The following is a 19,494-nucleotide window of genomic DNA, read 5'->3' on the forward strand; positions in this document are numbered from 1 at the left end:
ACCATCCTGGCATAAAACTTAGTGTAAGAGGGATAAATCACTAAGGCCTGGAACTTGCTCACCCTACACACTGAGGTGTCCACCACCAAAAATATGACCTTCCAGGTCAGGTACTTCAGGTCACAAGTGCACAGTTGCTCAAAAGGAGCTTTCATCAGCTGAGCTAACACCATGTTGAGGTCCTAAGACACAGCGGGAAGCCTTAGGGGAGGCTTCAATTGAAGCATGCCCCGCATAAATCATACAGCTATAAGCTGTACAGAGATGGACATACCATCTACACCATCGCACTGAGATAGACCCTAATGGAGTTGGTTTTTAAGCCAGCTTCTGATAGGTGTAGAAGATAATCAAGCAGCTTGTGTGTGGGGCAGGAGAACGGATCTAGGGCCTTCTGCTCATTTTGTGGTGGTCCTGGAGCTGAGCCACCACATCTCTCACCCTATCTCCGAAGAGATTCTCCCAGTACCCGACACGTCGGTGAGTCATTCCTGTACCTCCGGTCAGAGATCAGAGGCCTGCTGCCATGCCATTCAGCAGGCACAGAGTTTTGCTGCAGAGACCCTCGATGCAGTCTCAACCATTGTAGGTCGCTTGGACCTAGTGTTTCTCAAGCTCCAGGCCCTTATGCACCAGCAATATGAGGGTGTCTTGCTGCTGTTGAGGCAGCTGCTCGGCCACCTCCTGCACCTGCTTCCAGATGTCCCACGAGTACTGGCTCATGTAGAGCTGGTAGGAAGCAATGCAGGCATTGAGCATGGCCCCCCCTGAAGCACTTTCTTCCCAAGAACATCCATCGCTCTGTGGTCCTTTCCTGGGGGCACACAGGAATGGGTCCGAGAAAGCTTGACTCTCTTGAATGGATTTGACCACCACCGACTGGTGAGGTAACTGATGTTTATCGAATCCAAAAGCCTTCTGGATGAGGTAGACCCCGTCAGCTTTCTTGTTAATGGGAGGCACTGTGAGGGGTTGTTCCTATATCCTCAGCAGCAGCTCCTTAAGGATATCATGTACCAGAACTGCCACAATCTCCTTAGGAGGCTCCATTAACTGGAGGATCTCAAGCATTTTGTGCCCGGCACCCTACTCAGTAACATATGGGATGGCTTCCGCCATCACCCTCACAAACCCTGTGAATTTTAAGTCCTCAGGCAGAGACCTCTGGAGAAGGGGGGTCTGATGGGAGGCCCTCAGAAGAGGTCTGGCCATAGGGACCCTCATCCTTATTGTAAGCCACAGGAGATGGGGCCCTAGGCACTCAGTCTTCATCCAGAGGGGCAGGCACTGGCAAAGCTGGATGGGGGGCTACAGGCCTTAGCATCTCTGCTGACCTGGGTGGAACTTGCTCCTTGGAGGAACCACAACTACCACAATATCGGCAGGGGGAGGAATCTGTACCCCACTGGGCACCAATGTTGTCCCAGGAACCGATGCCAGCTGGTAATGCACCAATGAATGCACTGAGCTTCTCCAGCAGCATTTCCAGGACAGATGGTACTGGCTCCAGTGCTGGTGCCACAAGATGCCCTGCAGCACCTGTTCCGCCAGACAACACCAAATGGGAGGAAGGAAGACGGTGGGATGGCCAGATCCTCTTTGGACCTGCAAGGTAGATTGGTGACTGGCATCAGGACCAGTGAAAACAGTCATGGACCCCTGGCTCCGATGGACTGGTTGCTTCGGGAGCATCCCCGTGCCCAGCACAGTACATTGACAGGAATCTGTGCCGATGCTTCTTCAGCTTCCCTCCATGCTCGGTCTGGTCCTTCCCCGGTGCCAAGGCTGATGACGAGAAACCCAACATCCATGGCCTAGAGGAGATCGATTGATCAGTCTCTGGTGCCCCTATCCGCCGACAGCACAGCCAATGCCAATGTCTTCTTTGACCCGGTGTTGTTCCATCTTGTTGAGATGAAAATGATGTCCCTTCAGGGTCATTTGTGTGCATAAGCAGCAAACTCATACATCTTGCGATGCCTCCAGGCAGAGGACACATCTTACAGGGGTCCATAATAGACATGGTCCTCGGGCACCGGGAGCATTGCCAAACACTAGGCGTGGTCATGACTGGATGAAATAAAAGGGCCACAAAATCAAAATATATGGCGACTGGCATCAATGGCTGGCAGACACCGAGACACCGCCACCGCAGGAGAATCAACAGCGAAAGGAAACTTACCGGAAGTGTCAAAAACTCTGACTAGGACCACCACGGGGAAGCACCAAGAGGGAGCCGGCATTGAAAACTGCGAGGAAAAAACCATAGAAAGTGAGAAAAACAAGTTTTCCAAAAAGCCAACGTGAGCTCACTCACACCGCGATGCTGACAGCTCCGCGGAAAGAGGGACCCCGCATAGACGCGAAGGATAGGGCATACGTTTTTCGTGTCGGGGCTCCATCTGATGTCACCAATGCGTGAGGACTAACATTCTGCTCGTCCTTGGAGAAAATAAGATATTTGAAAACCAATGATGGTGACATTCCTGCTCACAGATCTGAAGCTTCATCAGTTTGACAGCTAGTACACAGCTGGCACAACATACACTGTCTCAATAGTTAAGGGACATCTCATAGGTCAGTGGTGGGTCCAATTCTGTGGAACGCTCTCCCTGAACATATAAGATTGACAGCAAATTCCAAAGACTTCAAGAAAAAACTGAAAACCTATCTGTTTAATAAAGCGTTTAACATCCAGTAACTTTAGTAAGATTAACTACATATATTTATCGCACCTGAAGTACTCTAAGTGTATTTAAATGTTTGTTTTGATTTTATGAATGTAATACTGTAAACCGCTTAGACGGGCAGATACCTGCCTTATTCATGCGGTATATAAAAATTTTAAATAAATAAATAAGAATATATACTGGCAAAGGGATGCCAGATTTTACTTGTATCAACTAGAATTAGCAATAGTCTCAGGTTTCAATGGAAAAATACAGGTGCATATATTGGACATATAACATGCACTTAGAGGGAATGAATTAGCACAAGTTTGAAATTTGAGCGCAGCAATATGAACTTGCAATATAAGCATGAAATAAATGAATGAAAGACATTTTTGCATGGAATGGCCTTCCAGTGGCTGTGTGGAGACAAAGCAGTAATGAAATTCAAGAAAGCCAGAAGCAGCACAGAGGATTCCTACTTGTGAAAAAAATGAGAGGAAAGCCAGAGAGATCAGCTGGGATCTATGGCATTTCACCAGGAATTAGAGTAGATGAGCCCAAAGATCCCTATTTGCCATCATAGTTTATGTTTTGATTAATTTTTTATTTTGTATTTAAGAGAATTAAATTCTGAACACTTATGAAAAATGAGCGGTCAACAGCTAAGCCTGAAGCTTTGATGAATGATGCTACAGGTACAAACATGTGACAAATCAACTCCTTACCCATCCACCCCTTCTCTCATGTAAGTGTTTCAACAGCAAGCTCTGGGACATTAGGACACAGTTAAGTGCAAACAAAAGATTCTAGAGGCAGAATTTACTGTCTTGTCCCCATCCCACCCTGCTGGGTGGTGGGAAGTGGGCATTCCAGCATCTGTTATTCAAACAGGATACATGCATGATAAGAATTGTTACTGGGATGGCTGGGCTAGACAGGAAAGGGGCTTATAAAATTGGAGAACCCCTTAGAGCTCATAACAGCAAAGTCCCAGCACAGGCCAGTTTTCTAAACAGGCTAGAAACCTAAAGGAGCAAGATGAAACCGCCAGATTATAAAGAACACACTCACACGTCTTCCTTTCTGCAAACATCTTCCTGGAATTTTTTATTTGTGGTATTCTCTCACAACCGACTTTTCTCAGTATAATGTGCGTTTTTACCACAGATTTACCTCCACTGTTACTTTTCACAGAACTAGTGGAGAAAAGTTTCAGTTAACTGAAAAGAAGAATGGTCTAACAATTACGGAACTGAACTATAGGCCAGGAAAGGAGTCAATTGCATGCTGAAATTCCCTCTACCATCAAACTGTGTGGCCTCGAGCAAACAATTTCCCTGTGTTTCAGGTTACGCAACTGTAACTAACACGTTCTTTTCTCTTGTGCCACTTTAAAAGCCCTTGTTCACTTTAGATGCAAAAAAATGTACTTCTAGACTTCCCAGAACTAAACTTCCATATGTTGCGATCCTATTCATAAGAAAAATACTCTACTTATATCTAAAGGATTGTTGAACATCCCAACATCAAAGAATGGAGAAATTACTTAACTGATAATTTTGTTTTCCTTAGTGTAGACAGATGGACTCAGGACCAATGGGCTATGCTTCCTTGCCAGCAGATGGAGTCAGGTTGCAAAGCTGTTGTCACAGTACATATACTCCTGGAGTGACCTCAACTCTCCAGTATTCTCTTCAAAGCCACTGTGGACATACTAGCAAAAAGACTTGACTAAAAAATATGATTAAAAATGATGGCGCCGCGGCGGCCTACTACACGGTGTGCCAACCAAGCCTCTAGCGGGCCTAGCCCACTGGGGGCTGCTCAACCGGCTCGTAAGCCCAATTCCCCTTACCCCCAATGGAAGTGGGAACATACAGAACACCGAGCAAGGAGACTGAGGGGAGTCCTATCGAAGCTCCCTCTGATCGTCTCTGAATCGGGAGGTAAACTTCCTTTTAATTTTTTTAAACTTAACTGGGCTCAGTGCAGAGATTGTCTCCGGCTGCGGGGTGAGAGGGCTTTGGCAGTCACCGCTGCACTCAGCTTCCTGCACCCGCTGCCTTTCAGCTTAAGCAGCAAATTCAACGCTGAGAACCGGCTACCTGACCAAGGCACACCTCTGAGGGTTCTTGGAAAATCGCCTCAAGAATTCTCAACTGAGAGAGGGACCTTTAGGTATCACCGCAAAAGGGACCTTTAGGTATCACCTGCAAAAGGTCACTGCAGGGATATATGTATTGTGACATCAGCTTTGCAATCTGACTCAGTCTCCATCTGCTAGCAAGGGAGCATAACCCATTGGTCTTGAGTCCATCTGTCTAATGTACCCCTGTTCCCCCTACCCCCCCGGCTCCTTTTCCCTTTTCACTCCCTCCCTCCCTACTCCCCCCTGCACCAGCATTTAACTGTACATTCGTGCACTTGCCTCCTTTATACTGTAAATAATTTTCATATGCTAAGTTCTTAAGTGCACATGCCTCCTTAACATTGTTTATAAGTTCATTTGCATATCTAATCCTAACATGAATGCAAAAAAGTTGTAACTCTGCTCGTTGACTCTCTTCTCTTGTACTTTTGTATATTATCCAGTTAGCCCTCTTTCCTCGTTCATTGTAATTTCCTCTCTCAGTTACTTGTAAACCGACATGTGTCCTACGAATGCCGGTATAAAAAAGTGTTAAATAAAATAAATAAATAAGAGCAGGACTCAATTTCCTTCAATTTAGAATGTAGAATTTCTCCTTCCAAAAAGTACAATCATCCCTATAGGGAGAAGTACGTCCACCATCTGCTGGAGACAGAGAATACTGAAGAGCTGAGGTCACTGCAGGGATATATGTATTGTGACATCAGCTTTGCAATCTGACTCAGTCTCCATCTGCTAGCAAGGGAGCATAACCCATTGGTCTTGAGTCCATCTGTCTACAAGCTGGGAAATTAACTAGCTCATGACCAAACCTTCCAGGATTTCTTATAAAGTGCTCAATTTAACCATTAAAACATATTGAAAAGCACCAAAGTTCTTCATTTTAGTCATCTTTCTGTGACTGGGAATCTCCCCAGATCTCATCACTGAGAAACATCTAAATTTCTCTTACTTAAACTTTGAGAAGAATTTCCAATTTTCATTAGAGGCTGGTGTTGGCCTATTTCACCTGTTTGCGCACAGTCTCCCTCAGTGTCTTCTCATCTTCAATCATGACAGCCATATCTTTCTGCACAGTGGAAGCCAACACAACATCAAGTACATCCGCTTTGCAAGCCATCTTGCAGATCATCTCATCGTGAGAGAACACACAGTAACGGTTCAACAGTCGATAGTGATCCACGCATTGGCGACCTATTGGCAACTATGAAAAAAAATAAAATCAAACTTGCAATCAACTTCTATAAGGAAAAGAAATATAAAGCCACCTTCATCCTAGATGGCCACCGAGTCTCATCAGATATATTTTGTTCAACCATAGAGCATTTCAGGAAAACATGGATATATCACTTTCTATAGAAAATCACCAAACTTTTCTAAACAGAGAAAAAGCCAGAATATATTTCAGATTTTAAGAGAGCCAGCCTAATGGTCTAAATTCTGGTAGTTAATTCTCACTCATAGAATATCTGGAGTCAGAAGTGATGATACATCCCCTACAAGTGACCAGATAGTCATTTTTATACAATTGGACAATGGTTTTCAATCAGCAGATGATCAAATGGCCACCAAGTTTCAGAGGGATTGATGTTTATTAATACTTGATTAATCACAATTAATTACAAATTGTAAAACAAAGTGATTTCTGGTCCTCTTGACTGAAGGCATTCTGAAGTTGGCACAAAACTGTAGCAGCACCTTTATCTTCCTTCTCACTGTAACTATAATCGCAGAGGACCAGGAAGAGTAAGCAGGACAGAAGTATATGCCTCAGTCCCAATACTCAGTAAGCTCCTTTTGCTTCTCCTCAGCTGCCCCTACGTGCATACGCTGCCACCCAAATCCAATCCCAAGTACATTATTTCAGACCACCAAAAAGGTAGAAAAGGAGAAGAACATTCACATCAGTCTTCTGCAGCTGTATATTCTGCATTCTTCCATCAAGAACAATGGCATTATAGGAAAACACTTAAAACTGGCTAGGGATGGGGGAAGTGAAGGGCCTCCTTCCTTTTTAACTGTCAACCCTTCAGAATACATGCCTGGTGCACTTTTTAAATACAGAGCATAGACGCATAGCTGCAGGAGAGAACTAACATTTGTACTTTATACAGCACCCTGTGGGCCACATACCCAGTCAACAGTGCAGAAGTTCACAGCCTCAGCAAAGTTGAAACCCTGGTTAAAACCACTGTGATAGGCTCTCGGAAAGGTGATGACAAACTCTCCTGCACACTGATTAGTTCGATATATCTAGAGAAAGGAGAAAAAATTAGCTTAGGCAAAATATACAAGATGGGGAAAATTGGTTATGGTAAAATACCTGGTTGAACTTCTTAATGTAATCAATTTTCCTAGATTGTGCATGTACACAACTGTTGTGATCATGACAACAAATCCACCTTATCCCATCCCTCATACCTGACCCATGGGTGAAATTTGCTCATCCCTATGTAATATATGCCATGCTTGGTCAAACCAAGGTCCAAACCCAGTTTGAGTCAAATACTTGACAGATCACAAGCTGGTAGGAGTCATAACCCACTGGTGTACATTGGCCTGTCTGAGTGCCAAGGAATCCTTGATGCCCTCTCCCATAAATAAGCAAGGACTTTCCCAAATTTACTATCAACCACTTCTCTATTGGATAGCGCACTCTACCGGATATACAGTGCAATACCAGGCCTGAATGCAGGACCTGAACATGCTACTCTGAAGGGTAACCAGCAGGTTTGAAAAAGCTGGATGTTGATAGCAAAAATATGCCTGAACACTATAGACTATGTTGTGTGTTTTTTTTTTGGGGGGGGGGGCCTTTACTGCATATGTGCAGAAGCGAACTTTTAAACCAAATACATTTAAACACACAAAGCTAAGAATTAAAGAAAATACCAAGAGGAACTTATGGTCAATTTCCAACAGTATGCTAAATTTTAGTTTAAAATTCAAAAAAAGGAACTCAAAGAAAGTCAAACAATAGGTGGAGAAAAATGTATTTTTTTGTCTATCTCAAAACTGAAATATTTGGCAGTCCAATCAAAATTAGTACTAAGACTTCGGCTGACAGAACAGTGACTGAACACAATTTCCAGCAAGAATGATAACTAAGGTGTTACAACCACCATAATACTGCTAATAAGCTGTATACCCAATCTATAAAAGGCACGGATATTTCCTTTAAATTCACATACTGTACCCTCATTTAACAGGTCTGGGTCCTAGTTTCTAATGGAGAAATTACTTACCTAATAATTTTGTTTTCCTTAGTGTAGACAGATTGAATCAAGACCAATGGGTTTAGCTCCCCTGCCAGCAGATGGGAGATGGGAGTCAGGTTTCAAAGCTGACGTCACCCTAGATACACCCCTGCAGAGGTCTCTTCAAAAGCCACCTTGGGCATTGTCGAAAAAACCATTAAAAACAGGAATGGGAGAGGGGGCCTGGCTGAGGTTCCGTCCAGACAGGGGCAAGTTAGGAAGTAGTCTGTGCCTGTACAAAGGCCTGTAGTCCCTGGAAAAATTCCACCCAAGAGAAGGCCGTCGGGTCCATGCCTAGCCCAGGGGGAACTGGGGTGGGCCCAGCCGAGTTTCCCTCTCCCATGGAAGACCCAACCTAGGGGTTACTTAGATCCAGAGTACTTCCAGTCAAGGCTGTCAATCCATCATCTGAATGGGAGAAGCCAGGCTCAGCAAAGTCTATGGTCTATGCTGACAAGTTGGAATCCAGGTCAAGCTCAGAAGCCCTAATATGACAAGCAGCACAGACAGCAAGGCCCTTATGTTTCTTGGCTGCTGGCGCCATTGGCGGCAGTAACTGTGTATTCGATTGGCTCGCGCTTAAAAATTTGTGCACACAAATTTTGAACGCCTAGGCGAGGCACAGTTAGGCGCACGCACAGCCCATGCATCCTGCTTTTCTTGTATCCTGCGCGTAAATACGCACACATTATGTGTATGGCGCGTGCATATAACCGACGCACTGTGCGTACCGACATCCTATGGCGGGCAGTACGAGTCGCACAAAAATGCGTGCAAGATGGCACCACCACAGCCTACCATGCAGTGTGCCAACCAAGCTTAAAGCGGGGCCTAGCCCACCGGGGGGGGGGCTCAAGCCGCTCGTAAGCCCACTTTCCTATGCCAAACCATCCCGTTTAAAAATCTAGTGCCTCTCAGGATGCTTTCTTACTTCACGTGGCTTACCCAATGAACTGATATGGAAAGTCTCAAATGCTGGAAAGCGTACATATCTATTTTATGTAAGACCACACCCAGAGACAAGACTGCCTGATCAGTGGCTTCCTGCTTGAGCTCTGCAACCCAACTTACTCTTCTCCCTGCTGGCTTTTCTCAGCTGGATCAAGAGAGCTAACAGCTATCAGTGGAGAAATGCAGACTGTTTCAACAACGAAAAGGGAGAATTGGATGATCCCAACATCACAGGGCCAGCTTGAAGCAGAGGACACCAACTAATACTGAAACTGTAGGCAATATTTTAAAAATTAGGTGATTCCAATGACTCAGCAGAAGCACCGCTTCTTAGGCCAGCAAAGAGCCCCTGGGGGGTCCAATAGTGAAAAATGCAGAGGTCTGCAACCTTGAGCTCAAGATTGACTGGGCAGGAAAGAAAATCTAAGCAGCTGTAAGTGAAGGCTCATGGCAGTGTAGCTGGTTCTGACTGAATTGGAAGCCATTGGGCCATAAAGAAATAAAAGATCAAAAATTAAGAAGTTATGCAGTAAAGAAAGATACCAGAGATCATAACATGCATCTTGCAGGTCAATTTTTTTACTACAACAGAAAAACCTGTAAAGGCAGGCAGGGATTTCTGCAGGATGCTGCCATGAATGGGGTATACAGATGGGGCTCTCTGCTGGCAGACGCCTCTGCAGATACTTCTGAAGATCTTTTCAGCCAAAGACTTAGGAATTCCAAAGTGTCTCAGCTAGAAACATGTTGAAAAATGAATTAAAAGATTTTGAAATAGTATTTCCAGAACCCTAGCTCTTCAGCTTCATTTGGCATTTTCAGGTTCAGAGCACCTAAATTTGATGGTGAACAATTATCTAAAGGGAACTTCTTCTGCCGAGATCTTGACATAAGGAGTGTGGTTTTCAAACCAGACTATGAAGTCTGAGGGAAGGAAAAAGGAAACATTAAGTAAAATAATTAGTGAGAACTTTCCTCAACCTTCTCTCATATACCTACGAAGGGTTGTCAAGTACACTTCACATATTAGTACATTTTAGATCCAGTCCTGGTTTTCTTCAATCCCACATAAGCATAAAAATATGCTGCAAATGAGAAATCAAAAATCAAGATTGGAACTAAACTATCAGAACATGAAATTAGGTAGACAGCACTGAATTCAAACTAGAGCTAAACTCTCCCCCCAACAGGGTCATTCATTATTTTGTGATATGCCGGTATCACACGTGATAAGGCCCTACCGCACACGATACCAGCCGCGTTGCAGCGGTATTATTAAAATTATGGGAAGGGGAGGAGTTATCTCCTGGCAGTGCTGCAGGTGATAATGGTTTTCACATTATCGCCGGCAGCACCACAAGAAATTACTACACCTTTTCCCATGGTGCTATGGGAGCGATAGTGTGCGGTGCGGCTGCACCACCGCCGGCTGTCCAGTATCGACTCCCACCCCTTTTTTTTTTCGTGACTCATCATTCTGCTATAAATATTGCTCTTAATTTCATGATGAGGGTGAACATATGAAAGAATAAAAGACATGCAGAGAGGAGACAGAAGTATTACATACAGGCACTCCATGAGACATCAATGTGTTTGGATTCATAATCGTGACAAGCTGATGCAGCAGGTCCGGCTGAGCAATAAATAGCTCTGGAGCCAGTTTCTTCATTACATCTTCCAGCTGTTCAGCTGCATACCCAGGGGCTCCGTACCAGGTCTTTGGTTCCCCCCTACCAAGATATCAACAAAGTAATTGGAATAATCCCCATGCTCTTTTATAGCACTGTCTCAAAAAGAGAACCCATTCTGGGCACAGATTAACCCCTGAATTATCTTCCTATTGAAGAACTGGTGACAGCATTAGATTTACGTATCTTACAGAAACATTTTACAGACTACACACTGGCTAGGCCCACCCCACTGAATTTTCTGTATATGCCACCCACCAGCTGGGGCTGACACCACAGCATCTGCCAACCATGTACTAAAAAGGCAGATGCCATTGAATTTGGCATGCGTCAACCTCACTGGCCTTGAAAACTATTCTCAAAATCAATACAAATGGAATTAGACATTTGCAAACTGCAAGGAATAGGCTAAAGTTTCATCCAAGAAAAGTAAGAACAGGAAGACATTACTACATGGGCAATCGATACCAATGATTGCACCACAGCTCTGAGTAGGAAGCCAGTGGTCTCTCACCAGTGCAGATAGTTGATGGAGTAGCTCCAATGGTCCTCAATATGCCAGCAGAAAGAAGAAAAACACATGCCCACATAGAGCCAGGGCAATTTCATGCCACATATATCAGCAGTAATGTGAGCCAAGACAGAGGACTCCATCACAGGCATGTTGTTCAGATTCCAGCCACAATCAATATAATCCTGAAAAACAAAAAAAGACGACAAATTAATGAAATGGATCGTCTTCTGCATGGGAGCATGAAGATGTAACCTCAAACAGCAGCTGACTTGCAATCCCAGGTCCTTTCATTCTGGGAGCAGAACATTCTCAGCTACTCCACTATCAAAGAAACATTTCATGCTGACCCAGCACGTTTTCCTGGAATTTGGAAGTTTTAAGTGTTTTGACTTTTGGCTTGGTCACTAACATACAGCTAAATATGCCCCCCTTGTAATTTCTAAATGTATGAAGGGAATACCATCAGCTGTTAAAAGAAACTAAAATAGTGGGTAGTAGTGATACTGTTATTAGGATAATGAAGGTTTTAAGAAGTGAGTTCTTGGACAAAGAAGGTTCCCTTCCTCAGAGGCTGCACTAATTTAGAATGCAAAATCTCTTAAGCAGATGGAGACTGTGGGCAGATTTCTTTTTCCCTAAGCTGTCACTTCAGTCGGAATCTCTCTACCACCCATAAGGATCTGGCTGGTTAGCGTTAATGTTTTCCAAAATAAGTTCCTATACTTTACAAGCATCTCACAAGACAAAAGATGGGCATGCAGGAGTGATCTTCCTGACATAAGAAAGTGCACCTATTTCCACTAGGGAATCAACTTCCCCTTTCCAAGGAAGAGAAAGGCGATCCATAGCAGCACCTATAAAAGTCATCACATTTCTTTAGCCTTCTGCATGTTTCCAACAACAGATCAGTTTACAACTTGTCAGCAGGTGGTAGCTGGGCTTGGCACGTTATGGGTATCTTTTTCTTGGGAGATACACACTTATACAACAGACACTATTTACCTAAATGACTCTTTATGAGGTATGTGTGTCTGTTCTAGGACTTCCATTTCAGATATGCTCATCATTCTACTTCTTGTCAACTGTTTTGCAGGCCCCTAGTTTGCAGTGATTACAATCAGAATCTCCCCTTTGGCAGATAACCTATGAAGTGCCATGCTGAGTCAGATAAATGGGTCCAGCCCTTGCACTGGGAGTACCCAGAGTATCTTAAAGGGAAGATCCCTTCCCTTTTAATCATTTCCAGGTACAGGAGATAGACCTGTCTTTCAGAAACACATCCAAACCTTTTAAAACCCCGCTGTATTATTAACCTTAACTATATCTTCTGGAAACAAATTTCACAGCTTAATTGTATGTTTACTAAAAACAGTTTCTTAAATGTTTTACATTTGCGCCCGGTTAGCTATATGGAATGTTCCCTAGTCCTATTTGAAGAGTTAAAGGAAAATTGGTTCTTACCTGCTAATCTTCGCTCCTGTAGTACCACAGATCAGCCCAGACTACTGGGTTTTGCTTCCCCTCCAGCAGATGAAGACAGAGAGAGTTTTACTGACACTGGCATATAACCTAGTGTGCCACCTGCAGTCCCTCAGTATTGATCTGTATCCAAGCCAAGATGCATACCAAATAAACCCCAATGTAATTGAACAAACTCCCACAACGAGCAGGAGGAAAGCATAACCCTGCAATGGAAAAAAATCCTTTTCAACCATAGGAACAGGAGAACAAACCTGAAATCCTGAGCAATTCTTATATACAAAAGTACGAGCGGACTCTCCTCCACAACCAGGGTGGGACTCTGGACTGATCCATGGTATTCCAGGAATGAAAATTAGCAGGTAAGAACCACATTTTCCTTTCCTGTTCATACCTGGATCAGTCCAAACTCCTGGAATGTACCAAAGCTTCCCTAACTAGGGTGGGACAGAGTTCCACTCGAACACTCTCACCAAAGCCCTTGGCCTCCAGAGCCTGGACATCCAAACTATAATGCCTGGTGAAAGTGTGCAACGACTTTCAAGTGGCCGCCCAACAAATCTCCTGCGGCGACACCTGCTGGCACTCAGCCCAAGACGCTGCCTGCGACGGAGTAGAGTGAACCCTTAATCCCACCGGGACTGGATGCCCCTTACAAATATAAGCAGAGCCTATAGCTTCCTATAACCACCGCACAATAGTCTATTGAGGCTTTCTGCCCCTTCCTTCGCCCTACTCCAAAGCACAAATAGATGGTCAGACACCAGGAAGCTATTGGTGATTTTGAGGTAACGTAAGAGCCCGTTTTACATCCAAAAGCTGCAGGTGCCTCACATGTGGTGTTGACATGTCCAAATTTGGGAAAGCCAGAAGGTCTATCATCCAACTGAAATGGAAAGCTGATACAACCTAATCGAGAAAAGAGGGCACCGTATGCAACGAGATCCCAGAGTCAGAGATCTTCAAAAAGGGATCTCTACATGACAATGCCTGAAGCTCAGATATTCTTCAGGCCGAACAAATCGCCACCAGAGTAAGATCCTTTATAGTTGACCTCCTTAAAGGTTCAAATAGGGCCGCACCCATCCCTCTTAGGACCAAACTAAGATTCCAGGAAGTGAGATGCCTTGGCATTCCGATGAGACACCATCAAGTCTAGGCGGGGAATGCCCCACCTGCAACAGAGTAGACCCATTGCCTCCTCAGACTGTTCCTACTCTCCGGGCTCCAGTTGCTGCAGACTGAGAAAATCTGCCTAAACATTGTCCACTCCAGTTATGTAGCATGGAGCTAGCAACGCCAGATGTCATTCCGCCCAATGAAGCAACTCCCGGGCCTCCTAGGTCACCACCCAACTCTTGGTTCCCCTAGTCGACTGATGTAAGCCATGGTGATTGCATTGTCCAACAGGATGTGCACAGGGCGATTGCACAACAGAGGCAGAAAGGTAAGTAAGCAAAGTGTACCGCCATCGTTTCTAACCGATAGATAAACCAGGATGCCTCTTCCTTGGACCATTGTCCCTGGGCCGACTGACCCTAGCACACTGCACCCCATCTGGTGAGACTGGCATTGGTGGTAACTACTATCGAGTCCAGAACCATCCAAGTCCACCACATGACTCGGATGGATCCAACCAAGCCACCATGAAAGACTGGATCTGGTGCCCCCCTTGAGAGACAGCGGAAGATGAAACTGCTCCAACAATAGATGCCATCGGGAGAGAAGAGGCATCTGCAGAAGGCCCAAGGAACTAATTCCAAAGTCTATGCCACAGAGCCTAGAACCTGAAGGTAGTCCCAGACCCTGGGTATCATAGCGTTCAACAGCCTATCTGCAGTTTTGAGTATGCTATCCTCAGAGAGAAAAACCTTCCCTGTCCTGGTATCGAAGCGTGCTTCTAAGAAATCCAAAACTTGAGATGGGGTAAGATGACTCTTTGCCAGATTCACCACCCAGCCTAGTGACCTCAACTGCTGCAGAAACCTGTGACACAGCCTGTCTGCAGAGGACTTCAGACTTCGCTCGAATGAGCCAGTCATCCAGATACAGGTGAACCAGCATGCCCTTCTTCCTGAGTGCTGCCGCCACAACCACTATAACCTTGGTGAAGGTATGTGGAGCTGTTGTCAATCGGAAAGGAAGAGCACAAAATTGAAAATGCCTCCCAAGAATCATGAACCTCAGGAATCATTGGAAATCCCGACGGACTGCTAGGTGCAAATACGCCTTGGTCAAATCTAGTGAAGCCAGAAACTCTCCTTTTCGCACTGCTATGATGACCTAGAGCAATGTTTCCATGCAAAAATGAACCCTAAGAGCCACATTTACTTTCTTTAAATCCAAAATCGGACGGGAAGGACCTTTTCTTTTTTTGGCACCACGAAATATAAGGAATACCTTCCCTGTTCTTCGCTCCCCCCATAGGCATGGAAACTATGGCTCCCAGCCTCGGCAAACGATTTATGGTTTCTTGGACCACCTTCCTCTTGTTGAATGGGGAGCAAGGGGAGACCATGAACAATGGCCGAGAGAATTCTAATGCGTAACCGTTTCTTATCACGCTTAGGACCCACGAGTCCATCATGATTTTAGCCCACTCCTTGTAAAACAGAGACAGACGTCCTCCGAATGCAGGAACAGAGGAGTGACCGGCCTCACTTCATTGTAAGGACTTAGCTCCACCAGATCCCTGGTTAAGGCCATCCCAGTTCAGTTTTCAGCCCCCTCGAAAGAACTGTCACCAGGATTATTGCCTTCTGACCCCTGGTCTCTGGACTCCTGCCAGAGGCCTATTCTGCCAAAACTTCCTATTTGGTCAGAATCGCGAATGCCCCAAAAAGGAACCCTTGCCTCCTTTTGGCTTATCCTCTGGCAACCTATGCCCCTTGGTCTCACCAAGACACTTGAAGAGCTCTTCCAAGTCCTCTCCAAATAGGAGCATTCCCTTAAAAAGCAATGCTCCCAAGCGTAACTTGGACCAAACATCTGCCAACCAGTCCCTTAACCAAAGGAGAAGCCTGGTTGAGACCACCGACATCATAATCCTCGAAGAAGTTCTGATGAGGTCATACAAGGCATCAGCCACTTAAGTCACTGCTGCCTCCAGACAGTGCGCCTGCTTAGCTTCAGACACAGACAGCAGCCTCATAGCTTGCAATTGCTGTACCCAGCGCAGGCTAGCACTCTGCATATTGTTACTGCAAACGGCCGCATGTATGCCTAACGCAGAAACCTCGAAAACCTTTTTGAGATGAATTTCCAATTTTCTGACCTGCATATCCCCTTCAACACCGCTAAACCAGCCACTGGAATGGTGGTCTTTGTAGTGACCACTGACAGAGATGCATCCACCAGAAGCACCAAAAGCTCAAGCATGTCTTCAGGCAGCGGGTACAATTTTGCCATTGCCTGGCCAACCTTCAGGCCTGTTTCTGGAGTATCCCACTCCCAGACCACTAGCTTCTTCACAGATTTGTGAAAGGGAAAAAGCTTTCGCTGGACCTCTTAAGTCATCCAATACTGGATCCATCCCTTCCTCTTGGGGAACCTTGATCCCCAACTCCTCTAGGACATGAGGGATCAGGGCCACAGTTCCTCTTTGCGAAAAAGTCACACCACTTTCGGGTCATCCCCTTCAATCACAGGGATCCGGCCCAGCCCTTCATCTGACTCTAGAACTTCCAGGCTAGTATCTGCGGCAGCAGCATTGGTACCTCTTCCTCTGAATCCTCAGAGCTTTCGTCTGGACTAACCGAACACACCACCATAAGGACCCTCTGAGTCTGCCTAAGAATCTGCTCCCTCGAACCCCTAGGTCTTTTACCAAGTCACGGTCCAAGGGGTCCCTGAGGCTGCCTCTCTGCTGCTTTCCTGGCTAAAGGAAAATTGGTTATCAGCTGCTAATTTTCATTCTTGTAATATCACAGATCAGTCCAGTCCAGTGAGTTTATGCATCCCTACCAGTAGATGGAGGCAAAGAACAAAAACTTCGAGGCACTGCTACATAACAGAGAGCCACCTGCAGTCCCCTCAGTATTGACCTGTACCCAAGTCAAGATCAGATACCATTCCTCTCTCTCATGGCAAACTGTAAAAACCCCAGAGTTGGATTCCCCTGAACTGGAGATCTACAAAAACTCCAAGACCCACAAAGTCCTGGCAACTGCTTAACTTAACCAACTTAACCATTGCAACTGGTAAGGTCAATGCAATATCACACAGGAGTACCAGGAAAATTAGTCTTTTGGCAGCAATAGTGGGGTGGGTCTCTGGACTGACCTGTAGTATCACAGGAACGAAAATTAGCAGGTAAGAACCAATTTTCCTTTCCTGAACATACCCAGATTAGTCCAGACCAGTGGGATGTACCAAAGCAACCCAAAAGACCCGCTCTCAACATACTTTCACCGAAAGTCGCATCATCCGGTGCCCGAATATCGAATCTATAATGCTTGGTGAAAGTATGAAGCGAGAACCACCCTGTGGCCCTACATATCTCCTGAGGAGACACCAACTGACATTCCACCTAAGAGACTGCCTGCGCTCTAGTGGAATGTACTTTAAGGCCACTCGGGTCCACATGACCCTTAGAAATATAGGCCAAAGCAATAACCTCTTTCAACCATTGGGCCAAAGTAGCTTTCGATGCTTTCTCCCCTTTCTTCGCTCCACTGAACAAATCAAAAAGATGGTCTGACCTCTGAAAGAATTAGTGACCTTCAAGCAACGCAAGAGGGCATTCTGAACATCCAAAAAGTGAAGATCTCTACCCACTGCCAAGTTCTGAGACCACTCTGGAAACCTCAGCAATTCCACTGTGATTCACATGGAAAGCAGAAACCACTTTTGGCAAAAAGGAAGGCACCATACTCAAAGATACCTTGTCGGTAGAAATACATAAGAAAGGGTCGTGGCAAGAAAGAGCCTGAAGCTCCAAAATACATCTGGCCGAGCAGATTGCCACCAGAAAAAACAATCTTTAATGTAAGATCCTTCAAGGAGGCTTGACCTAAAGGCTCAAAACTAGGCTCACAGAGAACCCCTCAAGACCAAGTTGAAGCTCCAATCCGGACAGACCTTGCGAACCGGAGGTTTCAAATGCTTCACTCCCTTCAGGAAACGAACAACATCGGGAAAAGACGCCAAGGGCCTGCTGTGCAACTTGCCCCGAGACAACCCAAGGCCGAAACCTGGACTTGGAGCGAACTATAAGCCAAACTTTTGGACAAACTGTGCTACAGAAAGGACAAAACATGCGGGACGGACTCCAGCAGAGGATCCAACCGCTGCTGACCACACCAGGTCTCAAGCTTCCAAACCCTAACATAAGCCATGGAAGTAGAAGGATAGAAATAACCGGCTCTGAATAACCCTTCACATGCAGCCACCATCTTTCAAAAGCAATCTTCCCAATCCGAAAATATGGGACCTTGCCACAGCAACCCCTGCAGATGAGCCAATCGGAGAGGACCGTCCACCGACAGATACACAAAGTCTGCAAACAACGGATGACAGCGGCCACCCCAGCGCAACCAGAACCACTGAACCTGGATGCGCTTCTATGCGAAGCAGCACGTGCTCTATGAGGGGCCACGGGGGAAACACATACAGAAGAATCCCTGTCGGCCAAGGGCACTCTAGAGCATCTAGACCCACCAAACCAACTTCTCTTCTGTGACTGAAGAACCCTAATGTCTTCAAGCTGGCCCTCGTCACCATGAGATTCAGCTGAGGCACTCCCTATCTGGCACAAATGCGATTCCAGGCCTTTGAGAACAGATCCCACTCCCCGGGATCCAGTTGCTGTTGGCTTAAGAAATCTGCCTGCATGTTGTCTACTCCCACTACTTGAGAGGCCACAATCCCTACACACACACAGCAGCTGAGCTTCCCGAGCTACAGCGTGACTCTGATGCTCCTTGGCAGTTGATGTGTTATGGTTTGAGGTGTTTGAGTGGATTCTCGGGGTACTGTGGAGGTGACCACACCCACAGGGAGAAGCCCTGTGAGGAGCCACAGTTCCAGGCTAGACTCAGGACGCACAAACACAGATTTGTCTTTTATTAAACAGCTGATGAGTTCCACCAGAGGTGGCAGTAGTGAGGCAATCCAGAGATAGCAGTCCAAGGATCCTCGGCAGAGGAGACCCGTCTCACAGAGATGGTTAGGGAAGTCCAGTTGCAGGTTCCCAGTGCAGTAGAGCTGTAGATGAGACAGACTGACAAGTTAGATTACTCACTAAGTTGGTAGCTGATGGTAGTGATTCCAGTAGACAGAAGTAAATGGTTACAGGCACCAAGGCGGGGAGAGCAGGCCCTCGAGCGAGTATCTGATCCCAGTAAGGCACCTGAAAGAAAGCAAAGGGCCCCCGAGGAGCGGGTACCCAAGGTTAGTGAAATACCCCGAAGGGCAGAGAGAGCTTCCAGTGGCAGCAAAGAAGCGGCAGAGTAGCTCATATACTTGCTAACTAGCAAACAAGGGCAGGCTAAATACCTCCAGGAAGGGGCGGAGACCAGTGGTGGTAGGCCGGCCTTCCTGTGCTGATTTCTTTAAAACAAAGGCTGGCTTCGCCACGCGTGTCTAGAGGACGTCGGGGGGGGGGGGGGGGGAAGCAGGGCTTCCGCTGCGACAGCATCCCGAGCGCAAGGGTAGGCCTTTCAACTTTGCGGTAGCCCCCGGGGATCTGGAGCGCATCGGACCGATACCAGAAGGGGTAAACTTGGTCAGCCTCCTTGGCTGACCGGCATAACAGATGTATGCCAGTGTCGTCACATTGTCCAAA

The 19,494-nt window shown here is 46.0% G+C and overlaps 1 protein-coding gene across 6 annotated transcripts in view; it reads right to left on the reverse strand.

The window, feature by feature from the left end:
• Positions 1-19,494, reverse strand: part of KDM5B (lysine demethylase 5B) — a 164,030-nt gene that overhangs the window by 72,459 nt on the left and 72,077 nt on the right. For all 6 annotated transcript variants that reach the window (XM_029573272.1, XM_029573270.1, XM_029573271.1 and 3 more), the window contains exons 12-15: positions 11,232-11,413; positions 10,597-10,759; positions 6,955-7,074; positions 5,831-6,025 (exon numbers count right to left, since the gene is read on the reverse strand). In XM_029573272.1, coding sequence (XP_029429132.1) covers positions 5,831-6,025; positions 6,955-7,074; positions 10,597-10,759; positions 11,232-11,413 — 660 coding nt within the window. The remainder of the gene's footprint in view (positions 1-5,830; positions 6,026-6,954; positions 7,075-10,596; positions 10,760-11,231; positions 11,414-19,494) is intronic.

Source organism: Rhinatrema bivittatum, chromosome 12 (genome assembly GCF_901001135.1).
Source record: "Rhinatrema bivittatum chromosome 12, aRhiBiv1.1, whole genome shotgun sequence".
Lineage (NCBI taxonomy): Eukaryota > Metazoa > Chordata > Amphibia > Gymnophiona > Rhinatrematidae > Rhinatrema > Rhinatrema bivittatum.